The 14,701-nt window shown below is 38.4% G+C and overlaps 2 protein-coding genes across 4 annotated transcripts in view; one reads left to right on the top strand and one right to left on the bottom strand.

Annotated features, from left to right (window-relative positions):
• The window catches only part of LOC145492341 (putative serine protease K12H4.7), a 125,390-nt gene that overhangs the window by 33,233 nt on the left and 77,456 nt on the right, over nucleotides 1-14,701 (bottom strand). For 2 of the 3 annotated variants that reach the window (XM_081471781.1, XM_081471780.1), the window contains exon 8: nucleotides 430-520. In XM_081471781.1, coding sequence (XP_081327907.1) covers nucleotides 430-520 — 91 coding nt within the window. The remainder of the gene's footprint in view (nucleotides 1-429; nucleotides 521-14,701) is intronic. The other variant, XM_081471782.1, reaches the window with a different exon arrangement.
• Nucleotides 1-14,701, top strand: part of LOC145492299 (uncharacterized) — an 83,125-nt gene that overhangs the window by 29,275 nt on the left and 39,149 nt on the right. The window lies entirely within an intron of this gene.

The following is a 14,701-nucleotide window of genomic DNA, read 5'->3' as shown; positions in this document are numbered from 1 at the left end:
TGGAAGTGAACATTCTGACAGCTAATTTTACTATCCTGGCAAACTGTGCAATTGAGAACTACTTCAGTCACCAACTTACTCTGAAAGCACAGAAAGAAAGTCGACATTACTCACAAATGAAGAAATTCCCAACTTTATCGGAAGCTAACAACATATTGGGCATATGCTAAAGTGCTTATTGACTGAGCGAGGTCGGGCCGGACGTGACCTTAATGCATTCCGTACGTGCTAACCTCAAGCCGAATATTTCAGTCTGGCCCTCACTCTGTCAATAAGTGCATGTTTATTAGATTAAATTTTGCATGAGGACCTCTCTGCAAATTTCTTTGCATGAGACATAGGTAGCATCTACCTCGTCAATATGATGCACAATATGGTTATCACATATGTATGATGAGATTCAAGTCCTCCCAGTAACTCCCTTCATACCTTGGATGTAAACAGCCTGTTCTGTAGTAGAAACATTCCTCACTATCCCGAGTGCATGCCATGGATCTATGGAGCCATTTGGAAAAACAATCTGCAATAAGCAAGATTTGTGAAAATAAAAACAGAGCATTCTACCCATATATGTACCTACTAATTTTGATACCGTAAACTGCCGCTTGTAAGCCCTGGGCTTATACAACTTCGTAAGGGCTTTAGGTGGGCTTATAAACGGAGGGGCTAATATTCGAGGGGGCTTATAACCGGAATAAAAAAACTGTTTCAAAACGAGCTACACATGTTGATCAAAACAGGTTTTTCATCTACTGGTAATTAAGCTTGAAAACATCATAATGACAAAACGAATTCAAAACAAGGAAAGCTAGAGGGGGGCTTATATGGGTACATGAGCCTATAACCGGGGGGGCACTTTACATGGGCCAACACCATCATGGGTGCCAATTGATTTTGAATTCATCCTACAACCCTTTGACAAGCCAGTTGCCCCCTTTGGTATCAGTGAAAGAAATTACTACTCGTTAACCAAACTACTCAGAGTGAGTGCTTAAGATCTGTGATTTATCCGAAAACTACAGAAGAGTATAATCAAAGGACAGCTAACATCAGAGGAAATAAGCCAAGCAAAGGTCATGTTGGAGAAGTATGTCCAAAAGAGTGCGTTCACACCAGAAATCAATGCGGTCAAAGATAATTCAAGAAACAATCTGAAGATCCAATTAGGCCTGCAGCTGGACGAAAACAGAGTACTAAGGTGCCATGGTAGATTGATCAGTGAAAACCTCCAAGAACATACTGTGTTCCCAAAACTCCTTCCAAGGAACCATGTCTTTACAAGCTTAATCGTCAAGAGCTTCCACGAAAAGTTGATGCATGCAGGTGTATCTCACACATTAGCAGCTATCAGAAGAGAATTCTGGATACAAGGAAGATAATCTTTAAGAAGAGTTCTACTAAGCTGCTTGAGATGCAGACGACATCAAGGAAGAACATACAGAATGCCCACAATGGCTCCTTATCCACGATCAAGAATAGAAGAATCACTCCCCTTTACCTACACTGGTCTTGACTATCTTGTATGTGAAAGTCAGTCAGCCATCGGCAACCCAAAAAGTCTGGTTGTGTCTGTTTACTTGTTTAGCTGTTAGGGCTATTCACTCAGAAGTCACATGACAGCCAAACAATTCCTGTTATGCCTGGCAAGATTTGTTGCCACATGTGGAAAACTGAAACAGATAATTTCTGACAATGCTTCCCAGTTGAGTTCAAAGTAGTAAAGTCAACTGTTGAGGAAGCATGGCAACTCTATGACAAGTCCTGACACACAAAGATACCTGGCCAATGAAGCCATAAAGTGGAACTTCATCATTGAACTGGCCCCCTGGATGGGTGGTTTTAATGAAAGACTTAACGGAGTTGTAAAGCAGTCTCTTCGAAAGAGTATTGGAAAGATTTGTCTCATTATGGTTCAACTGGAAATCATTGTAAAAGAAGTCGAAGCAGTTGTGAATTCCTGGCCATTGGTCTATGTAGGAGCTGACTTCAGCTCTGGATTCACACTCATCCCAGGAAATCTCCTCAGCCTAAACCCCAAAACTGGCATACCATCCTTAGTAGAAGATCGACAACAAGACCCAGATTTCCATAGCGAGTTGAGTTCTTCACAAAAACTCCTTGACATGTGGCGTAAAGGTCAGAAACATCTTGACGTGTTTTGGAAGCTATGGTTTGAAGAGTATGTACTGAGTTTGTGTGAACGGACCCAAAAACACTTAAAAGCTCCCAGGACACAATCCTCAACCCAAACTACTACATGTAAGGGAGATGTTGTACTTCTAAAGGAAAATTCGCCACGAGGTACCTAGAAGTTAGCCGTTGTAGAGGAACTCATTTCAAGTACAGCTGTACAAGTCAAGTACAGGTGAGTTTTAAAGAGAAGTTGCTCAATTTAACACCGAATTTAAATCTCTAAACATGTCCTGGCTGTGTTTCAGGTAGGCTCAATTTCCGCCGCTCTCTTGAACTCCTTTCCTGAACAGCGACTGGTAATCGAGCTTATGTTTCAGGCCCCGACAACACAACATCCAGAAGGATGATTCCTATTTACATCACAGCGAACTTTGCATGAAACTGCGTGAGTTTTCCCTTGAAAATTCGCTTCGAACTTCTGAGTAGAACAAATAATCGCTCGAAAGTTCGCAGTATATTACCGCACACCGCAAACTATTGCACGAAAGTTCATGCGGATCAAAACAATAGACATCACGAAAATGCGGCGAAATATCGTGAATTGTCGAAGAGATTTCTTTTCACGCGAAATTTCCTCAAAAAGCCACGAAAAGTGCGAATTTTGCCAACGTTCGTTTGCATTACTTTTTCACAATACTGTAAGGGAGATGTTGTACTTCTAAAGAAAAATTTGCAATGAGGTACCTAGAAGTTAGCCGTTGTAGAGGAACTCATTTCAAGTACAGCCGGGGAAATCAGAGCAGGTGCAGTCTGCACAGCATCAGGAAAGTTACTAAACCGTACACTCAACTTCCTGTTCCCCCTGGAATGTGCTGAACAAAGAGAGGCCCCAGTCCAGCTCAGCCAAAGTGAGGATGACCAGTATGATGCTCGGAGCGAGAATCTTCCTCCATGTTATAAAATCAGTCGTTGTTAATGAATAAAGAAAATTGCGTTTGTGATGCGAACAGTCTATTATGGAACTCTTGTATTTGCACAGGATTATGGAGGTCCTGAATCCACCTAACGTCTTTAATCCCTTAAGCGTATCCGTTCACTCCAAAGGTAAAAAGAGCCTTATCCTTGATCTTCGCTACATTAATAAATTTATTGTTAAACAAAGGGTTAAGTATGAGGACTGGAAGATTGCTTTGTCTCATGTTCAAAAGGGGGCTTACATGATTAGGTTTGACCTTACGAGTGGCTACCATCATATAGATATTCACCCAAACTTAGAGTTTGCATGGAGATTCCCAGGTGAAAACGTATTGTGCTATTTTGCATTTACTGCTCTACCATTTGGGCTCTTTTCAGCCCCATATATTCACAAAATGGCTCAAGAGCTGCTCGAGAAATGCTGGAGGATTAATTAGGTAAATATTGCATTATTTCTCGATGATGGTTGGCTGACCGACATTGATCAAGGTTCCTGATCTATCTTAGCTAAAAATAATTTGTCTGATTTGAGAAATGCAGAGTTTGTTACAAATATTCTTGGTGATCGTTTTGTCTCTGTGACAGTTATCTTCCCTTGTAGGTAAAATTATCCCTGTTAGGGCAGTTTTTGGTAATATCTCTAGGATTATGACCAGGTACTGTTCCACATCTGTCACGTCTGTGCAGGACTGGCTTAGATCAATATTGTACAAGGGAACTTGATTTTTGGAAGGTTACTTCAGATCGGTTGAATATTAAATTAGTTACAATTTGTTCATCTAAAATTTCTAATTATGTTGTTTATTCGGATGCAAGTGCAACAGGGTGCAGGGCTCACCTCGATGTTAATGGTGAGCAAGTATGTCATAAGCTATGGGATGTGGAAGAACGTGGTAACAGTTCCACATGGAGGGAGAAGTCTGTTATTGTTTGCCCTGCAGTCGTTCTTATGTTAACTGGTTTTCTGATAGTCTATATGCATGCAAAATTGTACAGATGGGGAGCACGAAAAGTGATTTGCAAGTTATTGTTTTGGAAATTGTTCAGTTTTGTGCTGATAATAGTATTGGGATGGAACTTTCACTGGATCCCTCGTACTGAAATTGACAGAGCTGATTATATTAGTCGCCTATGATGTGGATGACCCAAGGTGGCCTGAGGTCATGATGTGAGGAGTTATTATTTATTTTTTACTTTGATGTACACATTCAGCGAAACGTGACACAATTTATATAGTTCTCAATGTGCAATGTACTTTGCTCCACTGTCTAAACACAATCTTTCAGCACCCTCGTACAGAAAACTTATTTCAAATAATGTTATAACTTCTTTGCTACCGATAAGTGGACAGTTATAAGACCAAATTTGACAAAAAATTGTGTTGAGAACTGTGCGCTTCCTTCCCCTGGCCAGGGTCAATTTGTTTGCCCGGCATTCTGCTCGGGTCTCCAATGTGTCGAGGTGGGTCCTGGCAGCATAATTACTAAGTGCGGATGACTGGCTGCCTTTGATTCAGAGCTTTGTAGCGTACGCTATGGAGATGAGTTTGGCTTGGAATTTAACTGAAAGGGAACGCTTAACTCTCTACTACTATTCTGCATAGGAATTGGGGCGGCTGGCATGCTTTTGATCAAGGTTTTTTTGGCTTCAAGCAGCAGGCAGTCCAGAATTGAGTGTTTAGCCTTTACTTCTTCTTAGGAGTGGAAAACCAAAAATCCATAACTCACTTAAACACGGAGCGATCCTACCATAGGTAAGGACAAGCCACCTTTGAAGCACTTTGTTGGCTTTTTTGTGCAATGGTGGTTAAGCCAAAATAACGGTCGCATAACAGAGGTTGTGGAGAAATAGCATTTTTTTGCTAAAACAACGGAGTCATTTATGTAGAATAATATAAGGGAAATAGTAAAGATACAGTGAAAATAAAACTTATATTTACACTTTAGAAGATGCCTTTGGAAGAACAAAAATGATGAATGATCTTTGTCACTTTAATAATTTCACAGAACATTCAAATTTTGTTGCTAACTAAAATAACAAACCTGATGCCTGCGATCAACAAGCCATCTGTTTCTATTTATCTTAGCATGCCCAGAATGAAAACAAATCTCCTAAGAGGTGATTTCGGAGAGCCTGTGAACACAGTCAGACGGATTTTGGTGGGATATTTAAAATTATTCAGATTTATGAGGGTAATGATGGTGCAAACAAATTGCAAACTGAACAACGCTGAGTTATTCCTCAACTGTTCTATATTCAGAGCAAAGAAATTGGAAACAAAAAGTACTATGAAGAAACAAGAGAACTTGAAAAATGGCAATGTGAGATTTTGCCTAAATATTGACGTTAGAAAGGAGAAGGAAAACTCATGGCTGAACGCAACAAAAAAAATTGCGTGTGTTCGTAAAGGGTCGACTGAATATTAGCAGCAAGAGTACAACAGTAGCCAATGTTCACCTCATCGAATCTCTTCCAGATAACTTTGGCCAAAGAATAACCATATTATCATAGATGTAATATATTACCTTCACAGTCTGCTTGTATCTGGGTGTTTTTTTACAAGTTTTAGTTTCCAAACTTATTGTGTAAACGTATAAATCCTCAAAGGAGCAAAGATAGTCTGGCATCAAAAGAACTAGACACGGCATTTTGTAAATTTGAGTGAACAGCTTGAATTCATATAATAGGCTTTTGCAAGTGGAGGAACAAAATTATGAAGTTGAAATTAAAAAAAGTCAATTTTCTTTGCAAACTCTTCTCCGGAAGCTATCATTCATTTAGTTCAAAGGCATTGTTTACTTACTTGTAAAATAAAACAGAAAATTACACCCGATCATTCTACCAAATTTCGTGGCAATGTGCTAAAATTAGATCTGAGTGAATAAGCCAATCAAATGGGAGCATTGGTCGTCCATTGGGATTTGTGATTGACAGGCTGAACACCTCAGCCTCGTTATATAGGATCGCTCCGTGTTTAAAAAGCTTCAGATCAAGCTGAGAAAGCTGAGAAGCAAGATGACAATAGAAAAGACAACAAGGCATTGAGGTAAGTCAATTCTATTGCCAAAATATCACAATTTCAGCTATAATGTTAATTTCTGTTTTTCCCCATACAAACCTTTATAAATATAAACTGTTGTAACACAACCTCCACATGCTGCTATGTGAGTGTCATGATTTGTGTATTTAAAATTGGTCGTTATGTAGTAGTATATGTTGGCCGTATATGTCATGTTTTGCTGAATGTTTCCATAAAAGTAAAAAAAAAAAAGATAAAAAATAATAACTCCTCGTATTGTGGGCTTGGGCTGCCAGCTGTGGGATGACAGGCAGATTTCTGACTCTTGCTTCGTCCCTTTAGAGGGTAGCTGGGGGGTTCACTCCGTGGACTGTTTTGCTAATAATTATAATAAGAAGGTTGATAAGTTTTTCTGTAGGTTTTGGAATCCATGATGTAGCGGTGTGGATTTTTTCGTTCAAAATTTAGAAGGCGAAAATTGCCTTGTTGTACTCCCCGTAGTCCTAATTACTAGGGTTATTCATTATTTCCATGTATCTGGGGCCTGATGGCCACGGTAGTTGTGCTGTTCTTTCTTAATTTACTAGATTTATTGTGGATTATAAGGCTCCATAAGTCGTTCAACGCTTCTGCTTTTAAGCATGGGTGGAATTCCAATTTGTTATTAGGTAGTGATAGATTTACTGGGCTCATTTTAGCTTTGCGTATGAAGTTTGCATGGTAAATTTTTCAAGTGGGACCCTTGTCCTTGAAAGTATTCAGTAGAAGGAGGCACTGGCCTTAGCTGGCTTGTTACCTGGTTGCAATGGTTTTGTAGACACTTGCCATTGGTAGCCGAATTGGTATACTTTTGAGCATTTGTTCATTGCCTATTTTGTCAGTAGATGTCTTTTAGTTTCTTTTCACCTTTCTCATCACAGATGATGTTTGGAGTAGCTTACCGGCCAATGAAAAGCCAGATGTCAAGATTCTTCTCTCGACATTATTGAAGTCTAAGGCTGACTCTCTTGCGAAGAGATATAAGCAAGAAATACTTAAGAGCCACTGCCAGTAAACATGGAGAACTTGGTGACAGGAGCGAAAATTCGAATTTTCTTTTATTGCCTTAAAAGACCCTTTTGGTGAACTATTTTCAGAAATATACTTTAAAGGTTCCAACGAGTTCACATTTTGGTGAAATCTAGGAAAGTTCTAAATACTGTAGTGCTTGATCAACCAAGATGGCCGATGGGATTTATACAAAATGATTGAGCATTGTCAACAGGTCAGTACAGAAAGAAGGAAACTTGCCTTGAATTCATATTCACACAGGTTGTAATTTACACTTTGGTCATTTCTCCGAACTAAATATCATCTTGAAGTAAATACATTTTGTCTACTTTCTGGCCATTTTAAAAATACAACTTACAATTTAATATACATGTGCAAACCAAATTTCAACTGATTTGAGAGGGTCGTAATTCTACCACTGTACCAATTTCTCAATAAAAAAGACCTATGCTATGGGTATACCATATCTAAATGGATAGTTTGGGCTGTGAAAATTAAGCCCGCTGGATGAAAAACTATGAAGAGCATTTTGACCAATTGCACCATTTTTAGATGACCGAGCAAAAACTTCAATTTTGGAGTCATCTTATTAAACATAATTCGACATGTGTCATAACACAAATTGTTCTTAGACATCGTGTATTGTACACTAAAGCAGTAAATTAGATCATACCTCAGAATAGGCCTCGGTTATAGATGACACAGTCTTCTAGAAATCAGCCAGAGAAGACGACTTGACTTGTGACAAGTCATCAAGTCATGAACGGTAGTTTCACAATCCAAAATCGCCCTATAAAATTTGACAGATAAGCCAGAGCAACTTTTGATACTTCTTTCTTGACCATTTTTCCTCACTATGTATCTTTTTCTATAACAACGGAGAGGAAAAGTTCAAATGCAGCAGTTTAAAACTGTGAACTGGGTTGATATTTGCATGCATGACATGACGCCACAAACGTTACACTTGCGTTTCGTTCCGGGCGTCCATTTATCGTTTCAGTCAGGAGTTGTTCCCTCTTTTTGAAAGAAAGAAGAGATATAATTAAATAATAGGAAGAGATAACCAAGGAATAAGTAATGATGGCTTTTGTCCATTTATTCACCAACGTTGCTGAAATTTCGAATGCAAGACTAGAAATGTCGTTTCTCCTTGAAGGCCAACATTTTGCCAAAATCGTCTGCTCGGGCCGATTGTGTCATCTACAGCAAAGGCTTATTCTAAGGTATGACTTAAATTATTGCTTAAATGTACAGTGAACGATGTCTAAGAATAATTTGTGTTATGAGACAGGTTGAATTGTGTCCATAAAGATGACTTCGAAATTGAAGTTTTTGCTTGGCCATCTAAAAATGATGCAATTGGTCAAAATGCTCTTCATAGCAGAGCTCTGGGGGCCCGAAGGGCACCCAAGCAGAGCCCCATACTCATATGGGAAAGAAAAGGAAACCCATGAATGGATTTTCTCATGGTTTTCATGGCTAGCGGTACTGCTCGTGGTAGGTACGCACACCGATGGTGGAGTCGCCCAACACGGCTGCCATACTCCAGCTAATAAGTTGACAGACAGGCACCCTCGGTTTGTAGTGGAAGAATGCCATTTTTCTTGGTGGAATTTTTAAAGAAAAGAAAACTCATTTCTATTTGTTATGTTGACAAACGATAGCGGAGGTTGATCTAATGTTTTGAAGATAGGGTTGCACTGAAGCAAAAAAACAGAAAGCAAGAATTAACAGGCAAAGAAGTAGCAAAGAAGATCGCAAAAAAGAGCGGGCCAGCGCTGGGGAAGGAGGTGAAACAATACTGAACAATGCCGTGAATTATAGTGAATCAAGGGCTAGAGAAAGGAGGTGAAAGAATAGCGAACAATGCCCTGAACCAAAGCTAATGAGGGCTATAGAAAGGAGGTGAAAGTACCTGACAAATTGACTCAGAAGACTGTAGTCCCAAGTTTTAAAATTCATGCGATGTGACGCTGTGCAACCGAGCAAGAAAAGTCACATGATTTGGTCAGGTGATAAACAAGAGAAATCAAATGTGCCTCAGTGTTTAGAAAAAAATTACAAAACAGTAAACACAGTGGAAAAAAGTGGTTGATTCGTTGATCTATCAAAAAAATTAGTTCAGTTCAGTCTTCACAACTTTTGCTGCAAGTTTCTGCCTAGAAGATTAACACTGGCCGAACTGAATTGCTAACTTGCGGTAAGTGACTTTTGCTGTGGTGTTTGCTATGAAAATTAACAAGTTGCCTCGGCGATATAAGCTTATTTTCAATTGGAATCCTTCTTAAAGTCTTCCTTATTTGAAGCCATGCTGTGAGACATTTTTATAAATTACATCGTTTTAATTTTGCTCATCTCTAAACAATAACAAGTGAGTCGTTTTGTGGAGGTTGTTGTAAGTTGTAAACAAATAAAGTTTTCTGTCAACTTTCGTCGTCAACTTGAGCTTATAACCTGACATCTGAAAACAAGCTTAACCACAACCATATTCGTAAACATGGCTGGGCAAGTTTTGAAGTTTTCTCTGTGTTAGTTGGCACAACCGACTCGCAGACTGCTAAAATTTCTTCTTCTGTTGTTGAAAACCAAGAAAGGTGTACAAACCATTTTAAGCCGAGGCGAACAGGATTTGCCAAATTTACTTTTGACATTCCTATCTGAAGATTTGCATACTGTGATTACAAAGTATGGAAATTTCCTTGTTTTGTTAGTTCAATTTATTCAGTTTGGCAAAATGCTTGGGTAAATTCCCAGGTTAATTTGGTTGAAGACTGGTAAAGCTACCACCAATAAAATGACTGCAAAGCTAAATTAAGCCGTTGGCAAAAATACACACTGTAATATTCAAATTTGAGCGTGAATAATTATTAAACTTTAACATGGCAAGCTTAAACAAATGTTCTTTATTTTTATAAGGGATTTGTAATTGATATTCAGATGTAGTGATATGCATATTGTGTGTATAATGTAGATTTCCTCGTTTTACTTTGTTGTCTGTCCAATTAGTTCGGTTTAGTGAAATGCTTATAATAGTCCAAATGTCGAGTAGACAATTACGCATGTAAATTCTGTCTGCAAATAAAGCTCTACTTTGATTTTGATTTGCTATTTCATTTTATTAGTGCCACTGCTTTTGGTTGGGGGTACATGGGCCCTATTTTCTTAATGAGAGGTTATTCCCCAATGCAGTATTTACACTTAATATGGAAATGTTCCTCAAAAGTGAGATAGTACTAATGAAAAAAAAAATGCGAAGAGCTTTACCCGGTAAATTGAACAGTGTAAATGACATTTACATACTTAGAAAAAATTTAGGGTTTAGAAGTTCTTGCCCTGACCATTTCTCAGTAATAAAAATAACTTTTACATACATATATACACAATTTAGTTGGTGAGAGCACTCTCCTCTCTCCACTCTCTCTCTCTGCTCTCTTCTTCACACTAATTTTTTTAATTAACTAACTCATTAACCGAATGTCACGGACTGTTTTCTTTGTTGTGGATGCATACTTTTTTGCTTGTCGAGGAAAGTTTCAGTTTCTTCCTGGTTGTTTCCTTTGTCCTGTCTGGTACCAGTTTGTTTGTGATATAACTTTGTGAATTCTCTATTCTCCTTAAATTTTATCTCTTCAGGGTGATAGAATGCACTCTCAGAGCCTTCAATCATTGTTTTCAGTCGCTACAATTTTCAGGAAAAAAGCAATACTTTTCTTAATTTCCTTTTACTTTGTGTTGGGACCTTTTAGCAGGCCTGTAATTGGCTCATGGGCATTACGGGAGAATAATTTTCAAGTAAAGAATTAGATCTGTTTTAGTGTTAAGTATTTTTAAATTCCTGCGATGGACTAGCATCCCATCCAGGGGGGAGTAGAAATACTCCTAGTCGCTTCATGCTACTGAAACCAGGATAAGCTCTGGCCTGATGGGCCACTTGGCTCGCATGCAGACTTTACCTATTTTTAAATTAAGAATTAGGCATTTCTTTTTATTTATTATTTTAGTCGCATGTGATGTTTTATGATATTATCGACGTATACCATGTAAATGAAAATAATGCACTAGAATTAGCCAATCAGAGTGTGCATTATATCGGCTTTAAACACAAACCATATGTAATAAATGTATATAAATGATATTTTTATGACAGGGAACTGGACAGGGCAAGAACTTCTCCTTCTTTTGTAAATTTATATATTCATTCCTCATAGTGCTGTCAAAATGTCTCAGGAACCTTCATTTTTGATAGTCCATTATTTTCCACCATACCTAGCACAGAAGCTCACTAAATCCTAACTAATAACCAACATGTGTCTCTGGCCTTTGCTGTGTACTACATGTATATTCTGTTATCCTGCATTAACCGCTAGAAACAATTTTGATAGAGCTGTTTCAACAGTTTCTGTTAAATTAATTTCCAGTAACAGTGCTACATGTAGCAGTGTTATTGAGTATGAACTTTATGGAGGATTTTAAATTTTTATTTTTTTATGATTACAGAAGACAACAAAATATACATGTGTATACATAACCTGATGTTGGTGTTGGTTGTGAATCGTAGTTCATAATAGTCATCCTATTACAAGTAAGAGTTCAAAAAGTTTAGGACATCTCTTCCCCAGCACACCTTCTGTCTACAGGTGCAATAATTGAGAGGTTATATATATACGAGAGTAATGTAAAGTTATAAACTGAACATTAATATCTGACATTTGAATGCCTCCTTGGCTAAAATTAGTCACGATTTAATTGTTATCACTACCTGTGAATTCATAGAGAATCCAGAGGCAAATTATCACCTAATGTGGAAGTCCTGTCTCCAAGTGAGGGAAAATGACACAAAAGAGTTACAATGAAGATAAAAAGAATTGTGAATGTTGATATGGTGTACATCGTACATCATGTAAAGGTATTTGGTGAGTGCCTTTTAAAATGTCACTGTTATATAAGTAGTGAAGGGGGTGCTTATAGACTCAATTTCCCATTTTTTCATTTGGTAAAGGAAATGTATGGGAAAAAAGTGAGACAAAAGTGGATGGATAATGAATTCAAGATGGCGACGGTAGATGGTTGGAAAATGAAAGTGTGAATGGTTGCAAAAGCGAAGTAATGAGAAACAATAATACATTGTGCAAATGTTTTTATTGTGTACAAATGTATTAATTGACTATGAGCTTGCAAAAGCGAAGAAATGAGAAACAATAATATGTTATTGTGCAAATGCTTTTATTGACTACTTCTTCGTGAGGAGTAGGTGTTTTTGGATGAGGCTTCTCTGGTTTTTTAAACACATTATCTCCTTGGTGTTCCATTATTGTAACTGTAAAAGTTGAACTACAACTCGTGTGTAAAATTGTAAATCCATATTACTTTTATTATATAGTTCATAAACCAGCTTTATTTTTTGATTGACATGCTTTAGTTTCTTTGTTGAGTATCAGTTAGGCTTTGAAGATCAACTTTTGATTGACATCTATAACTTATGATTTAACTGAAAACGTTTTTGAAAAATGCAATAATTTATTCGGCAGTGTGCTGCTGAGAGCTTTTGGTTCATCTGACCTACTCCCTATTTGATTGACAGTGTTTAAACTTTTGATTTCTCCGACAGCAACTGTTGATTGTCATCCTTAACTTGTGATTTATCCAACGACGTTTTGGACAAAACCTATAATTATTTATTCAGCAGTATGCTGTTGAGAGCTTTTGATTTATTGGACATGCTCTCATTTTGATTGACAGTTTTTTAAGCGTTTGATTTATCCAACGGCCTTACGTGCTGAAAGACTGTGGCGCACATTCTTAAGAACATAATTGAGAAAACACTTTTCGGTTGGTTTATTATCGAACTCGTCATGGCTGCTCCAACATCTATCAGTTCACAAGGCACACAAACGTACCAAAGTTCACCCATGGCGTTTACAGTAAACACAGTTTCCCCAGTAGTGGAACAAGTACAGACTGCAAATGTTGAAACTGAAGAGGAAAAGATGGATCGAAAGTAGTTAGATTTACTGAACCATCAAATGAATTTCTGTCTGGGTCTAGTCGCCCATGCTACCACATCAAGATGTGTCAATGAAGTGATCAAGGCTAACATTTTGGCACATCTTGATCGCGTGATGGGTGATGCTAAGAAGAGTTACGAGGGGTTTCGCAAAATATGCGTCAATCTTAGGCAAACACCATTTACAGTTCCTCCTGGTTTTGCGAAAGTGGAGTACAAGTTTAGAGATATTCAACTGAGAAATCATCTGGCCTGAAAGAGGAAGCAACAGCTGCAGGAAGCCAATACACGATAGCTAGAGTACTTAGAAGGTGAAATATCCAAGAGTAGAACAAAAAAAGCCAAAGATTCCAAAGTAATTGATGATCAGTGGTATGCGCACAGGAATTACAGGATGAAACAGGTCTTGCGGAGCTAACAAATCGCATTTCATCAAGCCAAAATAAGCATCCCTGTCGTAGTGAAAATCTTGTGTGTTGATTAAAGGGTGACCTTTGGGATAAGCTTCATACTTGTTAACATAGGGGTGGAGCGAAGTGAAATCATAGTAATGCAATTCATCTTTCACGTACAGCCTCACAGCTTCCGTGTGTCCACCAAAGAAAGCGTCTCGCGGGTTGAGTGGCTCGTGCAGGAAATCTGACTCATTTTCATTTTCCATCCAATCTCTGATACTACCGGTGTTGTTTTTCATCATTTGACGGATTTCACACTCCCAAACGTCTTGAACGTCAAAGCCTGCTTCTTGAAACCGGCACAATTGAGTTTGACTCTGATGAAAAAGTGTTCCCATACTAACTCCTTTCACTTGATTGATCGTGTGAGCTTGGTAGCATTTATCGTGCCCGTGCCAAAAGCAACCGTGGACTTGTACTATTGTTTTTGTCACTGGGTCAAAACCATCAACTTTAGCATTAACGCTTTTGATGCGAATTCTCTTTTCACCTTCGCCGTGTTTGCTCATGTACATCAAATCACCGTCAAATTCTGTTTTGTCAAGCCACTTAAGGTAAAGCCTGCCTAATCCGCTCTGTTGATCTTTGGGAAGATAACCATATGGGGGAATGATACCAATCGTATTGTCCTCCATAAAGACGCAGCGGTAAATGAGATTGGATGTGCTAGCCATAGTGCAGGCTTCTGTCCACGGGTCTATGTCAAACTTCTCCATGTATTCTGCACGATACTTCCCACCAGCTAAGCGCAAAAGTGTGACATCTTGACAGAAATATTTGATCTGCTTGGCTTTGAAATTGTACACATACGTACCATTCTCAAACGCATCATTGATTTCATTATGCCAGGCTTTAAATTCCTTGTATTTCTTTTCATCCATGGTCAGCTCGGGAGCAAAATACTCCTCTGTGGGCGGTGCTCCTACATAGTTTTGATTTTGTCTAGTGTTAAACTTGTGTGGAAAGAATCCCTTCTCTTCCTCTAGATCAAAACGGCTGGGGAGGTTGGAGAGCGCTGTTGGCCAGTATCCTTAAAGGACAAATTAAACAAGCTCATTGTAATAA

The sequence above is a fragment of the Orbicella franksi genome, chromosome 7, assembly GCF_964199315.1.
Source record: "Orbicella franksi chromosome 7, jaOrbFran1.1, whole genome shotgun sequence".
Lineage (NCBI taxonomy): Eukaryota > Metazoa > Cnidaria > Anthozoa > Scleractinia > Merulinidae > Orbicella > Orbicella franksi.
This window is presented reverse-complemented; position numbering and strand designations above follow the sequence as displayed.